At 41.9% G+C, this 25950-nt stretch overlaps 2 protein-coding genes across 5 annotated transcripts in view; both read left to right on the plus strand.

The window, feature by feature from the left end:
- scaf8 (SR-related CTD-associated factor 8) overlaps positions 1-15304 on the plus strand; it is a 96097-nt gene extending 80793 nt beyond the window's left edge. The window contains exons 21-22 of the transcript XR_015089434.1: positions 14068-14157; positions 15282-15304. The gene's annotated coding sequence lies outside the window, so the exon portion shown is untranslated. The remainder of the gene's footprint in view (positions 1-14067; positions 14158-15281) is intronic.
- The window catches only part of tiam2a (TIAM Rac1 associated GEF 2a), a 74982-nt gene that overhangs the window by 10514 nt on the left and 38518 nt on the right, over positions 1-25950 (plus strand). Inside the window, exons 1-8 of one of the 4 annotated variants that reach the window (XM_086050638.1) lie at positions 13701-13757; positions 14068-14157; positions 15282-16467; positions 18740-19184; positions 20180-20352; positions 21566-21790; positions 24873-25058; positions 25303-25440. In XM_086050638.1, the coding sequence (XP_085906764.1) occupies positions 15292-16467; positions 18740-19184; positions 20180-20352; positions 21566-21790; positions 24873-25058; positions 25303-25440 (2343 nt within the window). In that variant the 5' untranslated portion in view covers positions 13701-13757; positions 14068-14157; positions 15282-15291. Of the gene's footprint in view, positions 1-13700; positions 13758-14067; positions 14158-15281; positions 16468-18739; positions 19185-20179; positions 20353-21565; positions 21791-24872; positions 25059-25302; positions 25441-25950 lie in introns of those variants that run through there. The other 3 variants (XM_086050640.1, XM_086050637.1, XM_086050639.1) reach the window with 3 other exon arrangements.

Below are 25950 nucleotides of genomic sequence, written 5' to 3' on the forward strand. Positions count from 1 at the left end.
CCGCCGTGAAACTTAATCTTAACTCCAGCCGTTTTGACTGCTTTCAAACTGGGCTGTAAAATGTTGAAATTCAAATCAGTTTCCTCCTGTCGGAAAGACGGATTAATCAAACCTTGGACAAACACCACATTTACACACTACCACTACAGTGGCACGCATGCTTTACCAGGCTTTTTTAGACCACTAATGTGGCATTATATTTCCCAAGTCTCAGCACAAACCTTTGTTTCATTTCTGTAAATAAAAGATTTCCATATTTTATCAAGCAACCTCCAGTGTAATTCTATTGGACATTAATTAAATCAAAGCACATACAACAATGGGTCCCGTTATACAGAGATGAGTCAAATTAGGTTGTATTTGGCGAGGTCTTTTACTCAGACCTACTGCAACATGTTGACTCATACGTCCATGGTGGTCAAAAGTGGAATAAAATTACTGTGTGTGTGCGCGTCTGCGTCTGTGTGTCTCATAACCAGCTGTCTCGCCAGTCGTTGCAGCTCCAGAATGCTTCTCACAGTTCTGCCTTATCTGAGTCGTAAACCTTCAATTGACAGCCTTGATAAAGCATGCCGTATATTTCACGTCATCCTCGTCTTGAAGGTGCAGTAAAGCCACATTGTTTGATCACAGGAGTGACTATTTGTTGAAAGCATTCATTGTTTTGGGCATTTCTCAAGTTTTGATCGACATTGTGTTCGAGGATTGTTAGTTCCTCTCCTCCAGTAGGAAGATTTTGACCAGTCGGAGGATGGCTACTTCATGTGAGGATTTTCCGATCATGGCTGTGAGTTGTACTCTTTAAATGGGGCACTTCCGTATTAGTATTAAGTACGTTACGTTTAATTGCTGTGGGAAACACACATGCTTGATTCCATGTCGACCAAGATGTTGTGTCACCTGATGGATGTTTATGTAACAGTCCAGATCGTGGTGCTGTATTTATAAGGCTCTGGTTGCACTCCTCAATGTGACGACAGTGATGGCCACCTGCTGCTTATCAGGCTATCTACTGCCAGCCGCCTGCCTGGCTGCATTCAGCTCTAACGTGGTAGTCTAGCTCCTTGTAAGAGTTGTCTCACAAGAAAGATGAATCCAAATATTCAAATTTTCAATTTGATTTAAAAACCGTGTGGCATATCATGTCTTTGATATGGTTTGGAGTTGGATCGCCACCACATCACAGAAAGATCTTGAACTTCTACTTTTTGGCTCACATATTGAAGGACACCAATAGAAGTTAACTACATGAGTGTAAGTGGTCGATTTGAGCATAATTATTGAGGTCTGTTGATCAGAAGAAAGTGTGAACTACTGTATAGTATACTACTTTCTGTATCAATTTTCCAAAAGTTGAGTAGGGTACCAAAATAAGTTGGCTTTATTTGATTGGTCGCTCAACCATTAAACTGTCACCTGTGTACAAAATGTGTTTTCTTCAGTATAGATTGGCTTCCTAAAAGTCATGAAGAACAACAGAAATCAGAATAATTTCTTTTGTGAGGCTGAAATCAGAAGGTTTGGTCAATTATAAGTTAAACAATGGCTCTTAAAGTGGAAGTCAACCCAAGAATATGTTCTATGCAAGCCCACTCGTTGAAACAAGGCATTCTGATAAATATTGCCTTTGTGGAACAAGAGTTAATCCACTCATTTTTAGCCATCTCTGGGGGCGGACATTTTGACACTACTGTCGACTGAAAATGACATCACAACTTCTCAGGGCTCAGGTAACGACCAATCACGGCTGAACTGTTTTCTGAAGCTAAGCCGTGATTGGTCGTTACCTGAGCCCTGACATTTTCAGTCGACAGAAGTGGCAAAATGGCCGCCCCCTGAGATGGCTAAAAAGGGGTGGATTTTGCTGCTTAACTCATATTCCACAAACACAATATTAATCAGAATGCCGTGTTTCAACTAGTGGGCCTGCTGGGAACATAATCTGGAAAAAAATGTATGTGGGTTAATTTCCCATTTTACAATTAGTCAATTATTAAAATAGTTGTGGATTAGTTTCATAATTGATTCGTTTTCAATTAATAGATTAATTTTGACACAGGTTTTGACGTTAGTGTTAATCTCAAAAGCTTTGATGAGGTCAGTGCAGCCACTTGACACATACTGTACACTTATTTAGATCCTCCCAGTGTGGTAATGGCCCCTAAAGGCCAGTGAGCAACAACCTGTTTGTTATTGTAACCTTGACCATGGGGAACAAATCAAACAGGCGGTTCTGGACTGTTGAACCACCCATAATAGCCTCACAACGTCAACTTGGCTTTCACTGTCACTGTTTAAGACTCTGTCATGTGACTGATGAAAGTGCTGAGCTAGCGACCATCACTCCAACCTTCCAGTTTCCTGTGCTGATATTCCTCAGCCTCTAATTTTCATGGCTTTGTTTTTCCAGGTCATTTGCCTGTGGCCATAGTCAGATCCTCTGGTGATGAATCCGCATTTGGGCCCTTAATAGGCCATAACAGGAGCGCCATTGCTAAATCAATGTGAATGTATGTCTTGACTTGACCATATTCATTACGTGGCATCTGGTCTTTTGTTTCCACGTCACATGCCAGTGGATTCAGTACTGTATCTCCTGCACTAGGGCTGAACGATTTATCGTTTTTTTAAATCGAAATCATGATTTTAGGCATGTTTTTTGCTGGGGGGTGTCGGGGGGGGTTGCAGAATTCTTTGCTCCTGACTGACTGAAATTTGAATGAAAAAAAGCAGAGAAGAATACATCTAATTCTTTCTACCTCTTTGCAGGAAATATTTACTTTTCACATTTAAACAACTTGATACAACTGCCATTATAATTTTTTCACTTAAGTTTATATCATGCTAGGTACAGTTACTGTGAAGGGAGGATTTTAGTCTTTGACAAAAATCTGTAAAACAATTTACATTCGATCTTACGTTTTTGTACAGTGAACATGTAAATCAGTGTAAAATTATTTTAATTTTTAGTCCAAAAAAAACTTTTTTTCATACAGTATTACACACAGTTAGATATGTATATACTAATGATAGCAAGCAGTAGCGCTGGATTTATTGAACTAGTTTTTTTTGTATTTGTAATTGAAAAAGATTGCCTCCCTTACACATCCTCTTTCATGTCCTTACATTTTTAAACCAACATTTTTTAATGTTCTGATGGTATGATGCAAGTTTCTGTCATGATGTAAATGTTACTATACAAAGTAGGGATGCTCTGATCGATCGGGCACCGGGCACGATCGGCCAATTTTCGTGAAAAATTAACGTGATCGGAATATTCGATCAAAGCCTTTTATTGCCGATCAAAACATCCGATCACCCGCAGCTCATGCCTGGCTGCCGCGAGGCGAAATGGCAAAAAAGTTGATATGTTTAATCTGCGACGACGTCCCTCCGTCCAAAAGCATCACTTGTGCCGCCCTGCACGCAACCGCGCCCGCCCGCCCGCCCGCCCGCCCGCCCGCCCGCCCGCCCGCCCGCCCGCCCGCCCGCCCGCCCGCCCGCCCGCCCGCCCGCCCGCCCGCCCGCGCGAGCTACATTGACTCCAATTCAAATGCGCCACCAGAAAGGCTCCCTAACGCAGCCGCGTCTCCGCTGCGAGCAGAGGGGAGGGACGCAACACAAGGCTGCGAAGCATGAGCTGCGGGTGATCGGATGTTTTGATTGGTAATAAAAGGCTTTGATCGAATATTCCCAACACCGCAGTTGGTGTGAACATAGCATTGTCTGCTGTGTGTGTGGAGTTTCCGTCTTGTAATACTGTATATGACATAAAAAGGTACCTCGCGGGGGGAGCAATGCCAAAAGTTTCAACACAACCAACTTAATCCGACATTTGAAGAACAAGCAATTGGGAGACTATGGTGAGTTTACGAGGCTCACTGCATTGAATAAAGTCAAGGCGGACACAGCGCAGTACAACGGTTTTGTATTTCTTCATGCTTTTGAAAATATATATAGATTTTTGTCAAAATTATCGCAATAATATGGCTGTTTTTTTTTTTTTCAGATAATATTGCATAGTAGCAGTCACCATAAATAAATGGAAAAATATACAGATATTCCATGTGATCGGTATCGGCCGATCTCACTCATGCATGATCTGTATCGATATCGGTGTCATAAAACCTGATCGGAACATCCATAATACAAAGTGAATATTGCCCTGACGCTTGATTGGGGGAGAACACAAAATCATTAATCTAATCGAAATCGCAATACCTGTCACAAAAATTGCAGTTCAATCTTTTCCTGAAATCGTACAGCTATATGTGGCGCTGCATTTTTGGATAAAGTTAGCTGGGCTGGAAGGAAAGATATTTCTGGGGTCCTGTGACTGTGTGAGGATGAGGGTGAACTCCTGCTGGTGTCACAACCTCTCAAGAATGCAGAAAGGGATAAATGCATGTCTGGCACACACATGATGGATGAGCCCCCCACAAATGCAATATAGCCTTAAAGCACCTGGATGCAGCTATTGGGCTCTTACAAGTGTGATATCTGCTAGCATAACAGGTGTGTGCGTGTGCGTGTGTTGTGGGACAACGCCACAAAGGGTTTGGCCTACTAGCCCAGATGCTGCGGTATGCACCAGCCACGTGTCATTTTGGCTGTAAAAAAACCCCAACTTTTAGCGTGTTACTTCCTCTCTGGGACACTTTAAATGATTGGTTGCGTCCATGAATTCAGGCGCACTCCCTCGTCTTTTTCTTTATTTTTCCATACTTTTTTTATTAAAGCCCGTGTTTTGCCCTGTTTCCACTAAGCAGTAAATTTCGCCTTTCAATTTTTCCATTGTCTTGTGAATATATGTCGGCCCACCAGTGGACTACAGTAAATCTAGTGCAGCGTACTGAACTGAAGCAAGCTTTAGGCTTTGCTAAAACAGCTTATCAATGCCTCAATGCATTTTGAGTGTTTATGTGTGACTTTTTCATTCATGTTTGTGAACATTGATTACCATTTCTGCACACGCCGCTCTCCCCAGTCCCCACCATTCCATTGTTGCTATGAAACCTGTGGTGAGAGCGTTGGACCCCAGCATCTGAATCTCATTATGCTCCACTGGTCAATGATCTTTGATGGATCATCCTCCGGGAGCTTGGAGTCAGTCTCACCGCAGAGCACTATAGTGGCTTTGCTAATGAAAGTGAATATAAGTGAATGTTATTAATTGCTCTGGCTCACACTACTGTGTAAAAGATGATACTCACAAAGTGCAGCCTCAGACAATTCCAGTGGAGGTACACTTGAATGTGCCACATGAACGGAATAAAGTTAGAACATTGAGGGGAATGTTATGATTTTGTTACCGTATTGTTAGTCTCTGAAGGTTAGCAACTAGTATTCTTTTCACTTCACTGTCTGAAGGGACCTTTTTTCTATTGCTTTATCAATGAGGAGTTATACACTCACTGTATGGCACAAAGGTCACGTTTGCATGTTTTCCATTCTATCTCACAGTTTCTTATCTGACCGTGCTTCCGCACGTTTCATATGCACGGCATGTCACTCACCACGTTCATTCGTAGGATTTTCTGCCTATGTAATGTTTTAATTGATTTTTTTTTTTTAAATGGGGTGTAAATGCTGGCCAATCCTATTTGCATTGTACAATGCTAACAGTGCTAGTTTTATTGTGTACATATTTCACACTATGACAGGAAATAAACATGTTGTGGTTCAAAACCAAGCTTTGGGGTTGGTACTTACTGGTTTGTCAAAATCAAGATTGATTTTCTCCAAAGGTTTTTAAAAAGCTGTGTCATATCGCGCGGCGTGGATAAAAGTACTCAGATGACACTAGATTTGCCAGGGGAAAAATATTTTATGTTTTTGACAGAGCATGTTATGCTGCTTGCTGATACACCTTAAGGAAATCTGCAAGAGAAAAAGAACATATCATCGGTGTCCTGTGAAAAACACGTGTCTGTTTTTTTTACCCCCATTTTTCGTATTTTTACGTGAATGGGGTTTCTGCATTACAGACATTGCATTAACGTGAACATTTTTTTAAAAATCCAAAATTGGACATACATGTTTTTCACAGGACAGTGACAATATTTAACCCAACATCACTGTCCTTATGCCTTTTTTTTTTTTTTTTTTTTTTTAACATCAGGATGGTTTTGTACATTTTGACCTGAAACTACAATCTACTTTTACAGGTGCAATGTTGTTGCTTTTCTGACCATTTTACATACCTGCTTGTCATATCGATTTAAATTTGGGGATTGACACAGTGGAGCCTGTGGCTAGCACGTCTACGTCACCGTCAAAAGTTGTGGGTTTGAATCTGTGTTTGTGCTTTTCTCTGTAGAGTTTGCATGTTTGTTAATCAGTATGGGTGATTGTCTGTCTTTATATAGCCTTTTATTGACTAGCGATCTGTCCAGGACGCGCCCTGCCTCTTGCTCAAAGTCAGCTGTGATAGGCTCCCACACACTCGTGACCCTGAACAGGATATGTTTGCTCTCATCTTTTATGTATGTCTTTCAAAGGATGAATGTCTGACAGTTTACTAGTATTCACATCCGATTGATTTGACGCAAATGTTTTTGTCATTAAGGTTATGAAATAGAAGTATCACACTGGTACTGTTGTCAAGAGCATTATTTTCTTAGCACAGATGACTAATTGGGTGAAAATATGCCTCAAAACCCGTCAGTGTGTTCTGTAGCTCTTTAGCAAGTTCAGGACTGTTCTATGGATTTAGCCTTCAAAATGACCTTCTGCTGTCCAATAAACGTGTTAAATTAGCCGATTTGAACTTCTACGCCTTAGGGCTATCTGAGACACTCCACTGCATCACTTTTGTAGTATAACCTATCCCCCCTTTTGCCCCTCCAAGCAGGTTATGCCCGTGTTAAATGCATGCACAAAACCACGAGTCAGTAGCTGGATGGATGCACACTGCCCCTGAAGGCTCTTAGTATCTTCTAACAAAGCGTCGCCACAGTTTTCAAAACGTTGCTCTTCTTTATATTGATATTTCTCCTCTTCACATTACTGTCAACTTGGAGCACATCCTCATCTCGTCATATTAAAAAAAAAAGAGATGTATTGTAATGGAATACTGAATATCACGTACTTGTAGCTCTAATGGTGTATTTGGAAAAAACATAACTATTGTAATATATCATGGATCTTAATGGGTAAAAAGAAACAAAATCCTATGTGGGTTTCACACAACCACCAAAAGACGCGACCTCTGACCACCCTGTTCAAGTGAATTCCATCAATTCTTAATCCTCCATTCCCACTGACACTCTATCATTCATTGAAGCATCTGGAGACCCCCGAGATTTGAGTCCTTATTTGTGGGTGTATAATGTTTGCTGACAAGACCGATCAGGATCAATTTATGGCCTCCACACTCATGTGTGTTTTTTTTTTATGACGTATATTTGACTGCAGTCCCACTTGGCTGATCATATTTGTACAGCCCCAAGCTAAGTTGTTTCAAGGGAAGATGATAAGTATTAGCATGTTTAATGAATTCCCATATTAAGCTCTCCTCCATTTGTCAGGCCAGGTCCCATGAGCATCACCCACCACCCCCAGTGGGATTTTGTTTTCATTAAACAGGGATTATTGAAAGTAATCTGTGGCATAATTTAACATTTACATGGACTTTTACGTGCGCAGTTCAACACGCTAAACTGTCAATAACAACAGACATGACTTTGTTTTGCTGAGTAGTTTGAATTAACTAATTAGCATCGTGATGGTCTGGTATAGGTTATCAGGCTACAGTACAGTACTTTCTTTATTGGCAGACTAATCATTTCAAATTCCAGGTTTCACGTCTACATAAAAATGATATGATAGCTAAATTATGACGTTTACAAAATATGCCTGTCTGGTTACCAGCAAAAGGTCTTTTCACAAGATGAACAAATGAAATGATTCACTACAAGCCAACTGCTTTTCATTTTGAAATTGATAATCCCCTTTGTGTTTGGCTACTCAGGTTTTTGGTTGTGTCTTTGCACAATTTTGTAATTGATCTTAATCATGGGTCTCAACATTTGGCTGAGCATAATGCTTGAGCACCTGCTCTGTATGAATATGCATCACAGTGGTGCTCTTTGCCTTCTTTCTCTCTCTTTTAATGCGTCCTACTCCCACCAAGTGTGTTGTTCACTAACCTTTGAGCAGACAAAGGGCTTTGAGAGCGACCCAGACTCCTCCGCATCGTCTATTGTACGGCAAACAATGTTGTTTAGCTCTGATGAGTCCTGGTGGGCCTGATGTTGTCATGTCAAGCAGCAGGCTAATAGATGCCTATTGCACAGGTGCTCACATAGCGTGGTTTAGATGTGACTTTGAAAAGGTGTTTCAAAAAAGATTAAATTAAGGATAGTATATCTTTGGAGCTCAGGGTTACCCCTTAGACTTGCTCAAAAATGCCACCAACATGTACTATTCATTTTGCCATGATTTGGAACGGTAAAGACTAACATTTCTTGAGTTTCTTGGTCTGACATACCAATTCTAGATAATCCAAACTTCCAATAAATTAAAGAAGAGGAATCTGACTATAAATAACAAAAAGTCTTTCAAATTGTCTCCTCTTACACTGTCACCTTCTGTATTCCTCCCCAATTTATTCTGTTTCACACTCAACATATGGCAGTGTGTATGGGTCCACCCTCCACTAGCAAACCATTCTTTACTACAGTACTTGGTACGGACCAGTTATTTTGACAATGCAGAAAGCAATAAACTGTGGGACATGACATAATGAGCTGAACTGTATGAACTGTAGGTCCATCCAGCCGACTCTTGCAAGAGTGTTGATAGCTGCTGCAGCAAACTGTCTGGCACTGGGGAAGAAACCATCACCCCCCGCTGGTCCTGTGCTGTGCTCTGCTGTGGCCATCTAAATCGGCCCAACTCAATTATATGACCACAGTTATGTGAGCCATAGACAAATGGAGGCCTGCGTGGAGTTTTAAACCACTGGCGGTCTTGAGTGCGTCTCCACCAAGGGTACGGCTTAGTCACATTTCAAAAGCATCTCCCGAATTCCAATACTAGGGAATGTTTGGAGTCATATTTTTTTGGGGGGGGGGGGGGGGGGGTGATTTGCTGTTTTAGCCCCAAGAAACAAGTCGCTTAGGTTGCACACTTTGTTTCCTGTCAGCGTGGGACTAACCACACACAGACTCTGTCTGCCAAGTAGTTGGCCACCTTGTCCTCCTGCTGGGGTTATTGTGCGATTTCGGATCAGACAAGGGCCCCAGTCATTGCGCCCTCCCCAGTGCCTGTAAGGCAACGCTGCAGCCACTCCACGCCTGCTTGTCTCGCCCAGTCGTCTCAGGCGGCTGTGGAAAATTGCCTTGGCTGCAGCCAGTCATGCATCCTCCTCCAATCCTAGCCAACGGAAAAGCAGTGCTTCTATACCATATAGGAAAAACAACTGGCAGGAGTGCAGGCTTTTAATTGATGGAAGCTATAAAACATTCTTCCGTCTTTCTCTGAGAAAGTGCTTCTGTTGAGAACTTTTCCCTCCCAGTTCTCTTGCTTTCCTTGCCTGTGCTCCGTTACCCAGGGTTACCCCAGGAGGACTGTGATTTGCCTCTGCCTCAGAGCAGGGAGGGAGTTTCCACGTGTCTTCCAGTGTGCGTGTGTGGTAGTGTGTGAGTCAAATGCAGCGTGTGTCTGTTGCTTTAAGACTCAACAAGCCTTCATGGAGAGAATCCACTTTAAGGTGACAGAAGAGCAGCGAGAGTTCGTCTTTGCAATCTCTTCAAAGAGCTTTTAGATTAAAGGCCGGTGCAGTAGAGGTAAGGCATCTTATCGGCGCTTGTTTTAGCTCCCTTTCCCTTTTGTTTGTCCAGGATTAAGAGGTGGCGGGGGTTGTCCGGTTGCCTTTATGGATCCTCTCGTTGAGATGCACAGGTGTTTGGGTGTGCGAATTACCACACCGAGTCCAAACAAAGTCATCAGAATACCACGTGTGCCTTAGTTTACATGTCAGGCATGTTTTGTTTTACAGATGCGAGGCCTTCATTGAGTCTTCTTGTAAAATGAGATTGAATGGCCTTTCACTTCTCATGGTAGGTTGTCAGGCCAAATTTATACCCAAAGAAGCTTGTGAAGCACTTTGATGTACTTTTCATTGGTCCGACTGTATCCACCACCCAGTAATGTAGACTTTTCAGTGAGTGATTCATACAATGGCAGTTGTCACCGTGATGCGGTTCAAATTACCCAAAAAACGAACAGGGAGGGCCTGCTCATTGACGCACGCCTTCTTTCATATTCACATCTGGTTGTTTTTTTTGTAAAAAGAATGAATGCTGTTGTTTTGCACAAATTTCATTTCAAGCTGTGTCCGAAAGCTATAAAGCACTTTGCTCCTTCATGAGCTCACTTGAGAGAAAATACTAAGAGGTGGGTCCTGCAGTCTGCGATTTGACAGGAAGAAAGCTGTGCGACTGTGTAAACAGTGACTAGTAATAAGAAATGACCTCATTGTTTCAAGTTCGCAGGATCTTTAACTCAAAAAGTACAAGGACTTAACTGGTCATTGTTTACCCATGTAAGTACTTCAGTCATTCAGGCTGTCAGTTGCTTTATTAATGATTTTACGATATTAAGGCTGCAGCTGTCAAATGTTTTGGTGTTCGGGTATCCTACTGAAAATGCTACTGCATAATTCTTGTATTCGGATAAAAACATTTTTTGCTTGGTTAAAGAACAATTATAAATACAGAAGACAAAAAAAACAATTGGTTTTTATTTTTTAATCAACATTTTACACTTAAATTTAAACTGTGCATAGCAGCACACTATTTTCCGCTCTAGAAACATCAGTGATATTGTAGCAAATATCTCCCGCTAAATCCCTGTCTCTTGAGACAAAGTGATGTCACAACCACAGCAGCGATTATGCCGGCTAAAACAAAACACTTGAGTAAACTTGGTTTGCTAAAAAGTGATCAGTAAGGATGGCAATTGTGTCAGACTATCCTCAATGTGTGCCGAGTCATTTACGTCTACTGCCTTTGAAAAGTACTCCGACAGCGCTCACCAGCCTACGCTATATGGGGCAGTTGAGCGTTGCTAGCTGCTAAGGCTGGAGTCACAGATTAAGACTGGCAACAGACACCGGACAACACTGTCGTCATAATTGTCTTATTTTTTAGTGCCCTTAATTAGCGACTCAATGTTATTTCAGGATGATGTTGTGTCATTGATAGGGTTGGTCATTGTTTGAATTTGGCCGATTCCGATTCCAGCAAGCTTCTTTTTTTCAAAGTACTGCAGTATTGGCGATTTTGAAAACTATTTGGCGCTCTGGAGAATGCCTTGCTTGCCAAGCTGCTGTGTCACAACCTTGCTGCTCCGTTTTTGTTCAAGGTAGATTCAATGACTAAAACGTTCAAGTGTGTGTGTGTGTGTGGTGCTTTTCCATTTTCACAGTGGCTTCGTTTAAGAAAAATTCACTTCCTACACTAACTGTTTGTATCGTGTTGAAGTGTGGCCCACTCGACACTATTGTCCCCAATTCCAGACCCAACACAGTGCCAGACTAAACACGAAGCTTACGTGGGAATTATTGAAGGGCAGCGGGAGAAGAATGCCAGGTCACAGGGTGTTTCGAGGAGCGTCAGGGTCCCTCGGCCCCTGAGCAGATGGCCTGTTGGAAATCCATTGAGAAAAGCAGGGGGTTCAGAGCCGAGGGAGGGTTCAGACTCAATGCCGTGGCTGCAGCTAAAAAGCGAACTTGTCTTGTATGCCCCAAAAGTCGCACAATAGTCCAGTTCAAGTCACAGCAGAAGGCGAACGTGTGTGCCTTTAGGTTTGGCACCCCTTAAAGCCTTTCACTCAGCTCTGTTCTGCCTGAATTAACTTTGCAAGGAAAGTGTCAGTGGCAACAGAAAGAAGCCCCTTGTTGTTGGCAGCTGCTTTCATCCTCTAACGCCCAACAATCACTTTGTTGGAAATTAGACGTCATTAAAAGAATGGTTGGATGGATGATGTTGCTAAACATCACTTGTCTAGATTAACTATTCAAGTATTATTTGACTGGATATGGTTGTTAAAGCACGCTACACACGTAAAGACTTGTAATGTATTTAAGATTTATGCAACCCTACACATCAAAATCGTTGACAATTCATTTAATAGTTCATTGTTGTTCATATATGTATTTGTTTATCTGGCGCTTTGGTTTTCTCTCGAAACTGCCTCATGTGTAAAAATAACACCTGAGTGTATGGAATGACCAATAGTATAGATTTTTGAAAAAATATTAAATTCACCAAAATGTGATTTATGAGGTTTTGGCCCGACGCCAGAGAAATGCATCTTAAAAATCTACCAAGCAAAATGAAGCCATATATCAACAACACCCAGAAACACTGCCAGCTTCTCTGGTCCCGAGCTCATTTGAGCTGGACTGCCAAAATGGAAATGTGTACTGTGGTCTGACGAGTCCAGATGCCAAATAGTTTTTGCAAATCATGGACGTTGTGTCCTTGGATCAAAGAGGAAAAGCAGCCACCGCATTGTTACCGGCGCAAGGTACAAAGCCAGCAAAGTTATCTGATAATGGATAGAATGATGGCTCAAGTTCATTAGTAGGTTTATGTTCTTTGTCGGGTTCTATTCTATAGTACGTCCAAGTGCTTTTTTCCCGTGAGCATTGTAAAATTAAAAAAATACTGCATAACCACCTCATGTTTGTTCTCTATATCATTAAAACCCTGAGCTCCTTTGTACTGAAATTTCTTAAGTTCCTTGGTATCTTTTTGCAGATTCATGCATTAAAGCACTCTTTTAGAGCAGTGGTCGTCAACCTTTTGTCTGCCACGGACCGATTCATACAAGTCTATACCCTTCGCGGCCCCTGGGGAGTGTGGGGTATGGTTGGAGGGTGGGTGGTGGTGTGGGGAGAAACTTTCCAAATACATCTGTTTATTTTACTCATTTGCTAGCTTGTGCATTTAAGATTAGCGTTATGCGACGGAGACAACTTAACATGCGTTAAGAGTCAGTCATAGATGGATGTAATGGAGAGAATCCGGTCCTTTTTTTTTTTCTTTCATCTTTGCGGCCCGGTCCAAAGTGACCTGCGGCCCCGGTACCGGTCCGTGGCCCGGTGGTTGGGGACCCCTGTTTTAGAGTACTCAATTTACTCAGCCAAACTATTGAATCTCACCTCATGGTCAAGGTGTATTTAAGCAGAAGCAGATAAAACTTTTAATACTGCACATCACTTAATCCCAAAGGTTAAGGCTTTTGGCAGTGAACTGCTTGCTCGGTAACCCTATATATGCTGTACGTGCTGTGAGTGCTTAGCAGACTTAGTACTACTTTAAACTCTTCTAGAAGCATGAGCTATATGTATGTACTGTAAATTGTTGTGTTATACATACAAGAGTACCAAAGATGCCCCAGTACTCCCTAAAGAGTGCTTCTGGGCCATTTCTGGTTTTAGTTCTTGCTCCTTGAGCAAATGTGGCAGTTGCAAGGAAAAAAAATCAAAACGAAACAAGCCAGGATTCCAAGGTTTAAAAATAAACATATGGGTAAACTGCAGCCAGAATTCAAAAACATTTCCAACGCTGAGCAAAGATTACGTCATTTGGGAGGTGGAAACATGTTTCCAGTATTTAGTTTGATTGGCTGATTCAGAAGCAGTTGGGTGGAGAGAGCTTTCAACTTGCTGTGCTTTAGCACACACGGTGGCATTTAGTTACACTTTTGACAACTTGGTTTAAGTGAATCTATTGGGATATCATGTGAGTTTTCATTCATCTTGTATAAGCTGCACATTTTTTATGCGAAAGAAACTTTTTCAGCTCTGCAACTTTGGTGATTTCACTTTTTGCAAACCCGCGAGTAACAAGCTTTCCCTTTCAGATATTGCAAAACTTTTGCCAAAAGACACTTAAACGCTAGAGGAGCCATATTTCCATTTTAATAACGTTGTTCAACATGGATAGGAACACATTTCCAATTTCTTCTCTTAAATTGTACAGATGTTTTTATAACAAATTAAATTACAGTGTCAAACAGTGATATTGATGGCAATATCTTTCTCTTTTGCAGATGATCAAGGCTACATAGGAAATTGTTTACTTGAGTCATGAGGTGGAGAGATCTCGCACAAAGGAGCACACATTTGAGACAGTGAGGCAGGTGAGTCTGAGGGCGTGTTGGGTGAGTTTGCAAAGCATGTGGCACTTTTCTCCAGTGGCATTTTCATTTATACAAGTTAAGGCACAAAGTGAGAAGTATCTAAATCAAGGGTCACCAACAATGTGCCCACGGGCACCAGGTAGCCCTCAAGGATCACATGAATATCCTGTTGTCCTGTTCTAAAAACAGCTCACCATTGATGGGGCATTGTCAATTCTGAGGAATGTTATTGTTTTAAAATATAAACACTTGTAGGGACAATTCGTGTTGCACATTGATTTACCTGTATCCTACCGTATTAAGTCATTGTTGATAATTATCATGAGATGTCATTAACATGATCGGTGTCTTCCCCATGAATGTCATTATTTAATGACAAAATATAATTAAGGTAAATTTGAGCAAACTTAAAAAGTGTCTCAAACTAGTAGCCCTTCATATTAATCAGTACCTAAGAAGTAACTCTCAATTTAAAAACCAACGAACTTAAGTATTAAGAAGAGTAAATAGGTTGTAATTCCCTGCTAATCATTTTGTAGGAACATTGCCTTTGTCTTACATATTTTTAAAAGGAAGTGTTCAATAGGTTTGGTACAGCTTTGATCTTTGATTTGCTTTGAATACACAATCAACAAACAGGGCAAGTCTTTGACGAAGCTATCCTATATCTTATAGGGTAATCCTATAAGAGTAAGTAAACTGCTACTTGACAGCGGTCTGTGTTCTGTAGTAATGTGTAGTGTATTAGACCAACAATGAAGGCTGTTTGTTCATATTACATCACTAATGTAGTCTTCTGGAGTAGTCTTGAAGATATCTTTCTCATTGTCTTGGACTCCCATCACATATAACAACCGTGACAGCCTGAAGCCTGTTCATATCACTGTTCTCAGGTTGATGTCATAAAATGAACACCCACAGAAGGCGAGTTCTACCCGCTTCAGTTTTACTCTGGAAACAGACAATTTCGAGTTAAATGATTTGCAAGGGCTGCGTGAATGTGCTAGTTGTTCTTTTTTTAATTGGCTAATTGTGTGTACCAGATGAGCTGTGGTTGTGTCACCTACTGTGGACACCATCCTTTTTGTCCCCATTTACATAATATCAAGTGATTTGTTTTCCAGACAGCCAGTAATGGGAAATTCTGAGAGCCAGTACAGCATCCAGGGCCTTAAAGCCACCAGTTTTGGCTTCTCCGGGAACCAAAAACCATACTCACTAAAGCTCGGCTCAGCCACAGACGACCGTCTGTCACCTCACGAGTGGTGGAAAAGTGCCCCGGTGAGCTCTGGGTACAAGGCCAAATGTGTCAGCAGAGGTTGCCTCTCCCCTCCAAAGAGCCGACAGCCTTACTCTTCTCGTCACAATGACTACGCCTCCAGAGGAGGGAGGGGTAGCCCGAATGAACACCGCTGGCATCGGCCGACTGGATGTGGGATACGCAAGCGCCACGTGTCTGATGACTATGAAGATAATCCATATGGTGCAGAGCTCAGTGGCCATACTTTGAATGGCCAAAGAGATAAACAGCAGGTTTTAGAGAAACAGAGTAGCCCAAGAGTAGTGATCAAGAAGGATGGCAGTCTGAGAGTGGAATTCACCAACACCTCGGGGAGCGATTTCCTCCTGGATGAAGTCTCTGGTCCTGTACAGCTCCTCAAGTTTTCTGCGAATTTGGAGTCCCCCTCCACCCCAAGTTTGCCTGGTTCCGGCAGCAGCGAACCCGATGGGCTCCACGGTGGTCCTCCACCAGCCTCTACCTCCTCCACTGCCAGAACCAGTAAAGGAAGCTCTCTGAGCTCAGATGGTTCCTGGTATGATTCTCCTTGGGGGGCCAGCACAGAACTTTGTGAGCATGACCAATCCTGTTCTTCTAACAGAACACAAGCACACTCCCCTATCCACCAGCATGTCTCTTTGACCGAGCAGTCTTCCCCCGTGTCCATCGTTGGCCTCTATAAAGATTCCGCCATGGCGGCTACCTTCCCCACAGCCAAAGGCCTGACCTCCCATTTAGAGACCGCTCCTGTTGGCCAACAGCCACATAGAGCCTCCCTTGCTTCAGTCTTGGATGTCCCCTTGGAAGAGGAATGCCTTGAGGCCCGCCAGTATTCATCATACACTCTACCATGTCGAAGGCCCAAAGCTCACACCATGAGCGAGGATCTGGATCAGTATCCCAACCATGAACAGCATCGGGAGCGAGCTGGATCAGAGTTTGGCTTCCACAAGAAAGCTTCCATTAAAAAACACATTCGACGTTTCAGTGACTGGACTGGCAGCCTCAGCCGTAAGAAGAGGAAGACCCAGGTAATTATGGCTTGCATCGTTTTCGTATTTGTGTGTTGTGTTTCTCTTTGTGCCCTAACGATCAATGAGGTGATCGCTTATCAAACAGAGGGGCCATAAAAAGCACAAGAAAAAGCACTAAAACTGTTGAACGTTTTGGGAACATTTGCAACCTTGAACGAAGCCTGACAAATTTGGATGTGAAGACACATTTAGCTACCTTCGCCAACAGTTGCAATTCTTCGCCCCTCAGTGGGATAGGGGCTCAATGATGTGTTGTTGGCTGTTAGTTTTATTTGATATTTTTCATCTTGTTGTTTTAGTAATATTTGTTCCTTACCCAAACCATTATACAGTGGACCCCCTGCGTACTCTCATTTCGGCACCAATGGGTTCACCTATTGGAGTTGTGTTTTTTTTCTCAGTATGTTTTTTCAAGATTAAAAAATTGGGGGTCTGGATCGCTATCCCCTGCAAATAGTGGGGGTCCCCTCTATTAAACATTGCTCAGCACATTCAAGTAGCAAAGTGCTGCAAACACAGCATCAAGAGCGTGATTCATAGCTACTGTACAATGATACTTGTCAGGTCAGAGGACTTGGCGGAAATAAGTCCAACTCTTCTCTGGCTGGCTCATGAAAGTTTATAAGACCAACGTCATTTTTCTTCGGAACCAAAATGCATTTAAAACATTCGATTTGACTGACTTTGACACCAATTGTCTCTCCATTTGCTTAGTTTGATCTTGCCTTGTAAAGGCTGCAACATGCTTTTTGGAAAGTGCCAAGAGAATAGCTGTAAGCCTTTGAGAGGCTCTACTGGAGTGAAACGTAATCCCAGCTCAAGATTTAGCCTCATCCCTCTAATGTTAATGAATGACTTATGGTTGTTCTGCCTGTTATGTGGTTCTTTGGTCTTCTTTTGCATCCATCAGAGAGAAAGTCCGCTAATAGGAATTGATGTTCAGTCATTTAGTTCTGAGAGCAAACTAAAGCAAAATAGAACTGTGATTGTATTTAGCTGACCTTTTATGCTAAAATGTGGATTTTAAGGTGCATTTTTTTTTAAACTGCATATTTTTGTCATGCACTTTTTGCCCGTCTCTGTAGTGACAAATGAGAAACTTTTATTCTGTATTAATGATGTCCCCCTATAAGTCTATTGCCATGTGGTTGTACTCAACTCTTCATGGGAGTTGGCTATCATTCAGTGATTTACTTCAGCCTCTTTTTCCTGTCAAGTTTTTATCTTGCCTTCAGAAATCCTATTTGCTTTTAAATTAGGTTTGAGTTCAGGTACTCAAAAAAAGCTGAGGTAGATTTAGATATTCATGGAGTCCAAACCTCCATGCATCTCTAGCTTTTGATTCGCTTCCATCTAATCGTCCCATCAGATTTGTGTTATGAGTTTAAAGGTCACATTGCGACCAAAGAACCTGCTTCAAATGAGAAACAGATGTGATACTGGCGGTGTGACAAACAAAAGGAAGCTGAAAAGTACTTGTCTTCCCTTAGTAAGGCTGTGTGCAAATATTCCGCTAACTCTGCTCTCTGACCTTTCTGGTGTCAGATTAGGGAAGAGTAATAAGTGAAATCTGTTGGAATTAACAAAGTATCACTGTTTTTATTTTTTTCTTCATTTAAACTGGGTGATACACAAGAACCAATAAAGGCAGAGAATAAGCACGGAGGCACATAGAGTGTGTGTCTACACGGTAAGAGGTGCACAGCTCACTCCAAACACTGCCACAATCGATGCAGCAATTTATTCAAGTACAGGTAGGTTTCATTAGATTTGGAGAGGGCAATTCCATCAAGTGTTCATTTGTGGAATTGGGAAGCCACTCCAGGCCGTAAATGATGAGAAATTGCCCGAGCCCGAAGGGTTCCAACCTCCCCAGGTGCCGTCACAGGAAATTTGCCCCACTTTCCCTGCCTACCGAAAGATCAAGTCACTGTAATGCAGACTTTGAAGTTGGTTTGAGTGATTTGACTAGATGTTTTCAAAAGTTTTTCGACTTTGCAGTGCCTCCTGGCTAATGAAAAGTGCGCAGTTTGAGTTGTGTTCCATTTTAGACTCACAAAGCTTGACATACATACAGAGGTGTGTAATGCTCGGGGCTAACATGGTGCCGCTTTAGTAAAATTGTAGTTAAGGAAAAATGAACCTGTGAACTTGTTTCTCTAATGGCATTATATTAAAATAAGCCATTGGTAGTGTAGAGGTCACTGTCTCACATGCCTCTTTATCGTCTACTTCATGCCTCTCACCTTGACATTATTTGTCCTACCAGGAGACCAGGCACAAGGACATGAGCGATGTCTTTGACAGCGGTGTTGACGGCATGACTGCAGACACCAGCTCCCCGTCTCAGGCTTCAAGTCTCTTGTGGTTCCCAGGAGCCCCAAGGACCCAATCATCAGGGGCTATTCACCAATCAACCAATGATGCCCTCCGCCAGAACATTTATGAGAACTTCATGAGGGAGCTGGAGACGGGCAGTGGACAGGGAGGAAGCGAGAGAAGAGACCCTTCCACGGGCGAAGATGACGGGGAGAGCAGCAGTGAGTCAGCTGAAGGCTCTCTGGAGCAGCTGGACCTGCTGTTTGAAAAGGAGCAAGGGGTGGTCAGACGGGCGGGGTGGCTTTCTTTCAAACCTTTAGTGACGATGCAGAAGGACAGGAAGCTGGAGCTGGTGACACGTCGCAAGTGGAAACAGTACTGGGTCACCTTGAAAGGTGTGCTTTTGCAGATTGTTAATTTATCTCAAATTAGTTATCAGTATACATTGTTTAGGGTTCAAGTCAACAAATAGTGTGTAAATGTTAGGGATGTAATGATTCACTGAAGGAAGCCACGATTCGATTTTCAGTTCCCAATTTTCGATTCTATTAGATTTTTAAAAAATCACTACCATGCTTGTCCCTGTGCGCTAGTGTGGTGCTGCAGCCGTTCACAAATGCAATACACATTTGTTGCAATACACATGTTTGGCGCAAGTGCATAATTTGATCTACACATTCAACCCCAATTTATGTGGTATGCATCTGGAATGGAAAAAAAGAAAAGACATCGTTTTTTAGTGCTCTAAATTAGTATATTCTAATGACCTAGGTATGTTGTCTTTTGTTGGGTGTTTCTGTATAGGGCTTGTGAGTGCTGAGATGTCCGAGTTCGATTCAAATCGATTATTCAATTAATAGGTTTGAATCGATTTTTAATCGATTTCTGATTAATCGTTACATCCCTAGTATATGTAAACCATGCTTTTTGGACAAATGAATTGCACCTATTCATTAACCAATCAGCTGATATCCCAAAAATTGAAATGCTTCTAGCATCAAGACATTTTCAAAAAAGAAATGATATACTTACAAATTTGTGCAAGGTCATTTCTGTTCCGGTGTTCATAGATGCATGGTTGTGTGAGTTTGCTTTGGAAAAACCTCAAACCCTGACCTGACACCCAATCAAGCACCTTCAAAATGACCAAGCTCTCTTGTCCGACACCAGTGACCTCTAATGTCACAAATGTTATGGATGAATGAGCGGAGATTCCTAGGCAACCTGCGAAATCCTAGTTGCAGCATAGGGGTTGACCTTTTTTTATTTCTCTCATTTTATTTGATGCACTTAATTTGATGAGTGCAATAACAAGCCAAACAACTAGAAGCATACATGTCATTATCACTCACCCCTTTACAATGTCCTTAACTTCCATCTCCTCTCTCAGGGTGTACTTTGCTATTCTATGAGACGTACAGTAAAGGGTCACCAGAACAAGAGCTCTCACCCCGCTACTCTCTCCTGGCCGAGGACAGCATCGTCCAGGCTGTTCCAGAGCATCCCAAAAAGGAGAATGTCTTCTGCCTCAGCAACTCATATGGCGATATCTATCTCTTTCAGGTGAAGTTTATGACAAATATGGCTCTTATTTTCTATGACATGAGTAGTGTCGGTCCGATGCTGAAGTTATGTACACAATGTGCCCAAACATGGCAGGTAAGAGTTCTAAGAGCACACTTGCCAGTTGTGCTTACTGACCTATCTATCAGCATTACCAGCCTCACCACTTAACATTAAAAGCTTGCCAGGCTGCGTTATGGTGTTAAGACATAGTTTGCATCTAATAAAGTGAGGACCTTCCATTCCCCCAGAGGCCAACGGCAAGGGAATCACCTATTAACCCATTAAGGACGGGAGCGCATTACTGCGTTTCGACCATTAGAGCCGGGAGAGCGGATACGTCGGTGTCTTTTTTTAATCCAATTCTCCCCCTATTAGACAACTTAATGCATCAGAATATACACGTGAGGGTGTCGCGAGACCGCAGAGGATGTCGTGGAATTTTTTCGAGCCGTAGGTAGGCTAATGGCGGACACCGTCGATCGCCGGGAGCTCTGATAAGTAACGGCAATGCTATATAGACGACGCGCACGACCAGTGGAACCAGTCGAACGTGATATGATATGGTTTGTAGACAATGACGATATTGACGTCTTTGTAACAGAATAGAGGATGGTAATTACCACTCGATTTAAAAAAAAAAAATTAAAATAGTGCTTCTCTTGCACTAACACATTATTTTTACAGCTTCGATTGAAACAGTAAATAATCATACATTCTGCTTGTGTGAAAGCCCCATGTCTAAGCTCTTTAATTCTTTTGGAATTATGTTTCTGTCTGCTACAGGGGCTGAGATATTAATCATTTTGTAAGTGTTGAATTTCTGTGAGAACTTCAGGTTTTCAAGGGTAATTCCAAAGGCGACCTTAGGTTTTGGGGAGCTGTTGAGACAGGCGCTTTAGGCCTTAATGGGTTAAGCACGAGGACAGCAATGAGTTTATCCTTTCATTTTTCACATGGCATGTTAAGCATAATTGTCTAAGAGATTTGACAATAATGCAATAATAAAACGTAGGTTTGACATAGGATGAAGGGAATCAAGTCCACATGTATTGATCCAGCAAAAGCACGGCTTGTCATCGGATGTTCTTGTTGTGACAGATGATAGAATAATAGAAGAGCAATTGTGTTTGGTTTATCAGGATAAATTATTGAACAGAAATGTTTGCCCTGCCAGTTCATTAACTTGAGCTTATTCTACATCCCCCTGCAGGCCAGCAACCAGACTGACCTAGAGAACTGGGCGACAGCCATCCACTCAGCCAGCGCCTCGCTGTTGGCCAAGCGCCAGGGAAAGGAGGATACGGTGCGTCTGCTGCGGAGCCAGGTCCGGGGCCTGTTGCAGAAGATTGACATGGATGGCAAAATGAAGAAGATGGCTGAGCTTCAGCTGACTGTTGTCAGTGACCCCAAAAACCGCAAAGCCATTGAAAACCAGGTGAGCTGATGTTATTGATAGATGTAGGAAAAAATCCTGACAGAAGAACTGAACCAACTGGAAAGCCTCAAGCAAAACTTGTCCCCTTCCCTGGAAGCTACCATTTATTTTAGACCCTGTATGAGAGTGTGTATGTGACTTCTTTTTTTGCCAACCACATGCTGTGCTGTGCTTTATTATACCGATTTTTATTACCTCAACTACAGTCTTGCGCTTTTATTTTTGTGGGATAAATGGCCTATATGCATCAATCCCCAAATGATTCACGAGGGGCCCAGGGGAACATCTTTCTCCCCAAGCATCAGATTGGGATTCCAGATGTTTCCTGGTGGTGGGTTCTTCACAATCTTTATTATACTACTACTACTACTACTAGTAGCTAAAGGGAGAATCCCAATCCTACCTAGGACTGTACTGTGATGTTTACAATAGATAATCATAATCATCATAATTATAATAAATGCCAAACCAAACAAGTGTTGAAACCAAACAGAAATAATTAGAATGACTTTAGCACACCTTGATATTAGTTACAAAAGGGCTGGAACTTGGATTATTATTATTAGCTATTGTTGTTTCGACATTGGTGGATGACACTGTTTTATTCATCAGCAGAAATAAATTGTTCTTACCAATCGGACACCCCAGATAAACTATGAATGACAGAAGCGTTATCTTGTATGCCTACCCTTTTAGTCACATTTTGACTTTTTAATGTGATTTTTATGTAAAAATGCATAGTTCTTGGATTTGTGCTGTGCAAACTACTATTGTGTACTTTAAGACAAGATGCATATTAATGTGCTGAAAACAAAATACACAGATATTAATGTGAGCATATCTTTTTGCATTTATTTAATTATTTTTTTTGTATTTTGCATCCATGCAGGACACCAGAGTCCTAAGTGCAGATGTGTGTTCATATGTTTCCAATTAGCCCCTGTGCCACCTCAGAGTCGATTCAGAGACAGATGCGGTTTTGAGTCAATGATAGGGTCAGAGGTGTATGTCATTTGATGTTGGTGCCCAGAGGCTGATGATAGATTTAACGTTTTGTTGGGGTTGTCCAGAACTAACGGGGCACATCTTTGATGTATCCCTCCGCCTCCACCCATGTCTGCTTTTGAAGTCTGTCTTTGGACCTTCTGATCACATTGCATTGAACAATTTTCTTGGATTATGATTTATATGCAGATTAGTGTCGAATGCCAAAAGGCAAGACTCTTAAAAGAAAAAGAAGGCCTTATTTCTTTCTTGCTTGCATTAGTTTTCCACTCTTGTTATTGGAGCAGATCGCGGCATGAGACTTCTGACATTGTTTTGGAGTCTAATTTATTTGTTTTAACTCATTATAATCATTGTTTTTAAATTATATTCTATTATCTTATGTTTGTTTGTTAGATTTCTACTTACGCACACCACCTTGTCAGCTGCCGTTGTTTTGTGATTAAAATTGATTTAAGTTTGCAACACAAATCTGCTCATTGAGATGGAATTATCAAACCCAATTGTATGCAAAGCACATAGTAAAGTAAGACGAGCCTTTATGTTCATTTTGGTCAGTTTTGGCCTTGGAACTCTGCCGTGGACGTCTTTCGCCCAGTCTCTTCCTTTTTGTTTATTTATGAACACTGACCTTAAGTGAGGTGAGGGAAGCCTGCAGTTCTTTGAATGTTGTCCTGGGTTCCTTTGCGACCTCCAGGATGAGTCATTGCTGTGCTCCTGGGCTCATTTTTGTATACCGGCTGTTCACAACTGTTCCATGTTTTCCCCATTTGTGGATAATTGTGCGCTCATAGTTTCGCTGGAGTGCTTAAGTTTTACAAATGGATGTGTAACCCTTTCCAGACAGATTTATGACAATTACTCTGTTTCTCATCTATTCTTGTATTTATTTCTGACAATAATCAGGCGTATCTGTGGTCAAAGGAAATGACCCCAGCTTTTACCCAAATGTGATTAGATGCAGTTAATTCATCATTTAACAAGAATAGTTGAATACTTCTTTTTCTTTAATACAATAAGTGCCGGTAAGTATAATTTAAATACTGCATTTCATGTTCAGTTGGGTTATCTTTATCTGATGTCTTTTTGTTTAATGATCTTAAACATTAAAGTGGGGAAACCATGAAAAGTAACAATTTGAACAAAGGGCAAATAGTTTTCCACGACACTGTAGTTATCAGCATTCCATTGTTGTTCGGTCTTTAATAAGTTATTTCTACATCAGTCTGTTGTCAGTAAATATTTACGCTCATATATATAACTACTGTGACGAATGCAAGGTCATTTTATGAGCGTCTTTTCAACAAGTGCCGTAAATACAAAATCTCAGGGGAGCCATGGAAACAAAGTCACAAATTCTGAGGTTTACTCCGTGGCCATCTGTGTAGCTATTATCCACACAGATTTTGCACATCTCCTTTTCTTCCTCGTATTTGATTGTCATGATTTTTGCAGAGGTTGTTTGAAAAGTCTCGGGTTCATAAAACAGCACGCTTGCGTCCCACTTCACTACTTCCCCGATCCTAAAGAAGGCCATGAGAGCCAATTTCACCCTATTGGGACAATGCCAAGGGGTCCATTATTGTAAATGAACTCACAGTGCAGGCGAGACGTATTAAAAATCAGTTGCTGTCGAGGGTTGTTTTGCCCAAATGTTCTCGTTAAAATGAGCCTCAAGCCAACAAAACGAGCACTTCTCCGCTCGTATATGGGGCAAAGAGGAATGAGGGAGGCAACTGTAAATAGTGGGGGTTAAAGGCTTGGTCTGTGCAGCATCACCATTCCTCAAGACTTAGCATTAAAATGGGCATTTATTGCACACATCCACACCGCTCTCTCTGCTCGATATCAACCCTCCAATGTATGCCTTTAGCCTGCACCAACAGCTGTAAGCAATTGCAGCTTGATGGAAGCACTTTTGTGACCCTTACTCCCCATCTGACATCCCTTTGCCCTCTTTTGCCTTCTGTCCTCACTTCAACATCATCTCCATTCCTAAGCAGCAACCAACAATTCAACCCTGAGCCTCAGTTTCTACACAAAAACGAAAAACTTTCCCCCCGCTCTCGCCCTTTAGATCCAGCAGTGGGAGCAAAATCTGGAGAGGTTCAACCTGGATCTTTTTAGGATGCGCTGTTACCTGGCCAGTCTACAGGGCGGTGAGCTACCCAACCCGAAGAGCCTGTTAGCAATCGCTAGCCGCCCAACCAAAACCACCCTGGGCCGTCTCGGGATCTTCTCTGTCTCATCCTTTCATGCACTGGTGAGAAAGCAAAGACGGGGCCAAGAGAGGGTATAGTGAATGACTAATGTTTAGATCCTTTTAACATTCCTTTGATTTGAATCGACCTCATGTCCAGCGGCAACCTTGAACATCATTTTATCATTGAAAACCTCTTGCAAATGCGCTGATGTTATGGAAACGGAAATCTAATTACGATGATGTGATTAGGGGGACTTTAAGTTGAGCTGGATGATTACAGTCCTCATATTGGTCTTTTGTTCAGATTTGTTCCAGAGATGAGGCGACACTGCGCAGGCGCTCATTGTCACGAACTTTCCGAAAGCACAAGCGAGGGCTGTTTTCTTCCCTCAAAGGCCTTGACACCTTGACAAAGAAGGGCAAAAGGGTCTCTGCATCACAGGTATGGTAGAACGCAAGATGTCACGTCAATACAATCTTTGACATTATTTGAAGACAACTCTTGCCTGCTGTTGGACTTGAGGGACATGATATGCATATGATCAGATCTTGAATATTTCAATCAAACAATCCAGCGCACGATTCAGTTCTTAAATTTACATTACCCGTTTCAGTGTTGAGAAGGTCAGCAGCAAATTGTCGTCAAAAAGTCCACCGACAAACTGATAAAAGTTCAGAAATCCATTATGTGTTCCATTATTTATCATAGCGTTTTTAGTGTGAGAATGGACAGAAAATGCCACGTTTAATGTGTAAGAGCACTTAAACCACTGGCGAAGCTCGGATTTTTTTTTTTCCTGGCTGGGGGGTGGGCTTATCCTCAGTGGGTCTGCACAACAAAGAAATGTTTTTCCATACCCAATCCCTGCAAGGGTCCCGGGGGGGTTATTTATCTTAAACATTAAAGTGAGGGAAAAAATAATAATTTGAGAAGCGGGCAAATACTTTTTTC

The sequence above is a fragment of the Filicampus tigris genome, chromosome 13, assembly GCF_054856515.1.
Source record: "Filicampus tigris isolate MCC_2025a chromosome 13, RoL_Ftig_1.0, whole genome shotgun sequence".
In the NCBI taxonomy this organism is placed as follows: domain Eukaryota; kingdom Metazoa; phylum Chordata; class Actinopteri; order Syngnathiformes; family Syngnathidae; genus Filicampus; species Filicampus tigris.